This window comes from Cyprinodon variegatus, unplaced genomic scaffold, assembly GCF_000732505.1.
Source record: "Cyprinodon variegatus isolate N-32 unplaced genomic scaffold, C_variegatus-1.0 Scaffold2033, whole genome shotgun sequence".
Taxonomy (NCBI): Eukaryota; Metazoa; Chordata; class Actinopteri; order Cyprinodontiformes; family Cyprinodontidae; genus Cyprinodon; species Cyprinodon variegatus.
In genome coordinates this window covers 2,211-3,754 of record NW_015152486.1, presented here as the reverse complement: position 1 = coordinate 3,754, position 1,544 = coordinate 2,211, and the positions used below count along the sequence as shown (strand labels likewise).

Sequence of the window (1,544 nt, the reverse complement as noted above, 5' to 3'; positions counted from 1 at the left end):
ATAAAATAAAAATTTCACTAGGTCCGTTACACACATTAAATTTAAAAAACAAACATTGCATGTCCGTTTGAGGATTCTACAACTCAGTTGTCAGAGCATGAGATTACTTGCTTTTGGTTTGTTTAATATGAGTGAGATTTGGATCATTTTATTTAGTTATATTTACAGTACATGAAGTACTACTGAAATTATTTTCAGATTAGACAAATAGATTTGTTAATTCCGTGGGTGGAAATAAATAACTTTAGGGTTAGGATTAGGATTCACCTGATGACACCAACCTAATGAGCCTAATGGCTCAATCTGAAGCCATTCTATGGGCCTGATAGCCGCTTATGATGGCCATTTATTGGGATTATTTCACCCGAAGCATGGCTGCATACACCGCCTTAATATATACTGTTTAAAAGAAGACTGAATCAACATGGAGAAGAACCCCATGAGATGATCCACAGGTTCTATACATCAACATTTTTATCTTTTATTTCCACCTGCTGCCAGATGATTTCACCTACATACATACATGGTTCCACTACATTCAAGAAATAATCCTGTAATATCAAAACCATTTTGATGTATATTATGACATAGGGACCCTTGATGGGAATACAGTTGTCATGAGACGGTATTTGTGTTTTTAAATGTCTTGAAAATTATATTCTATATATTGTTGTATTAGGTAGTATTTTATTTGTAAATTTGATTTATTCTTTTTTTTGATGCAACCAAATATTTTGATCAGGAATTAAGAATTTGTTTCCTTTTTTGAAGACAATAAGTAAAAGATTTACTGATGATTAGAAAGCTTAATTTTTCTGTCCTGTCTTTTTTTTAGGGTGGCTACAGAGATGAGTGCAAATTCAAGGAGAATCTCCTGGCCAACAATTACAATGTCTACGAATCAGCCGCCCATCCTGGAATGTATATCGCTCTCAGCAAGATTGGGAAAACCAAAAGAGGCAACCGCGTGACACCCACAATGACTATGACACATTTCCTTCCAAGGACATAGTTGTTTTTTAACAAACCTCAATGGCAGAGGACATGCCAAAGAACTGTGTGGTTCCTGCTTGAGGTTCTCTACAATCCATAATATACAAGGACATGTAGCACTCTGTGAATAATTAAAGATATTTGCTTTATTTGTCTTTGGCCCACCAGAGTGAGACTCTTGATAATAAGTGGATGAAAAGGATGACTTTTCAAAGGATTTTGTTATGCGAGTCCCAACAAGGCACTGCTATGCTTTAACACATACTTTTGTGACATGCTTTTAAAGGAACATGACATGGGTGGAATATAAAAGAAAGGTGTGAAATCTTTGCTTCAGTGGAGTTGGGTTCTAATGATGTTCTGAGTGAAAAAAGCTTTTCTGGTTCTACGTCCAGGGAGTTAAAAGCATAGCGACTTTGAATGGGAGCTACTTCACAATAAAGAATTTAAAAATGAAGAAAAGTGTTGTTTACCAATCAATTCATTTTATTTCTATAGTGCCGATTCACAACACATGTCATCTCAGGTCACTTTCCAGTTCACCAGATCAT

General features: G+C 35.4%; 1 protein-coding gene across 1 annotated transcript in view; it reads left to right on the top strand.

The window, feature by feature from the left end:
- Nucleotides 1-1,105, top strand: part of LOC107105056 (fibroblast growth factor 4B-like) — a 10,516-nt gene extending 9,411 nt beyond the window's left edge. The window contains exons 3-4 of the mRNA XM_015405175.1: nucleotides 592-611; nucleotides 836-1,105. Coding sequence (XP_015260661.1) covers nucleotides 592-611; nucleotides 836-1,012 — 197 coding nt within the window. The 3' untranslated portion in view covers nucleotides 1,013-1,105. The remainder of the gene's footprint in view (nucleotides 1-591; nucleotides 612-835) is intronic.
- The last annotated feature ends 439 nt before the right edge of the window (nucleotides 1,106-1,544 follow it).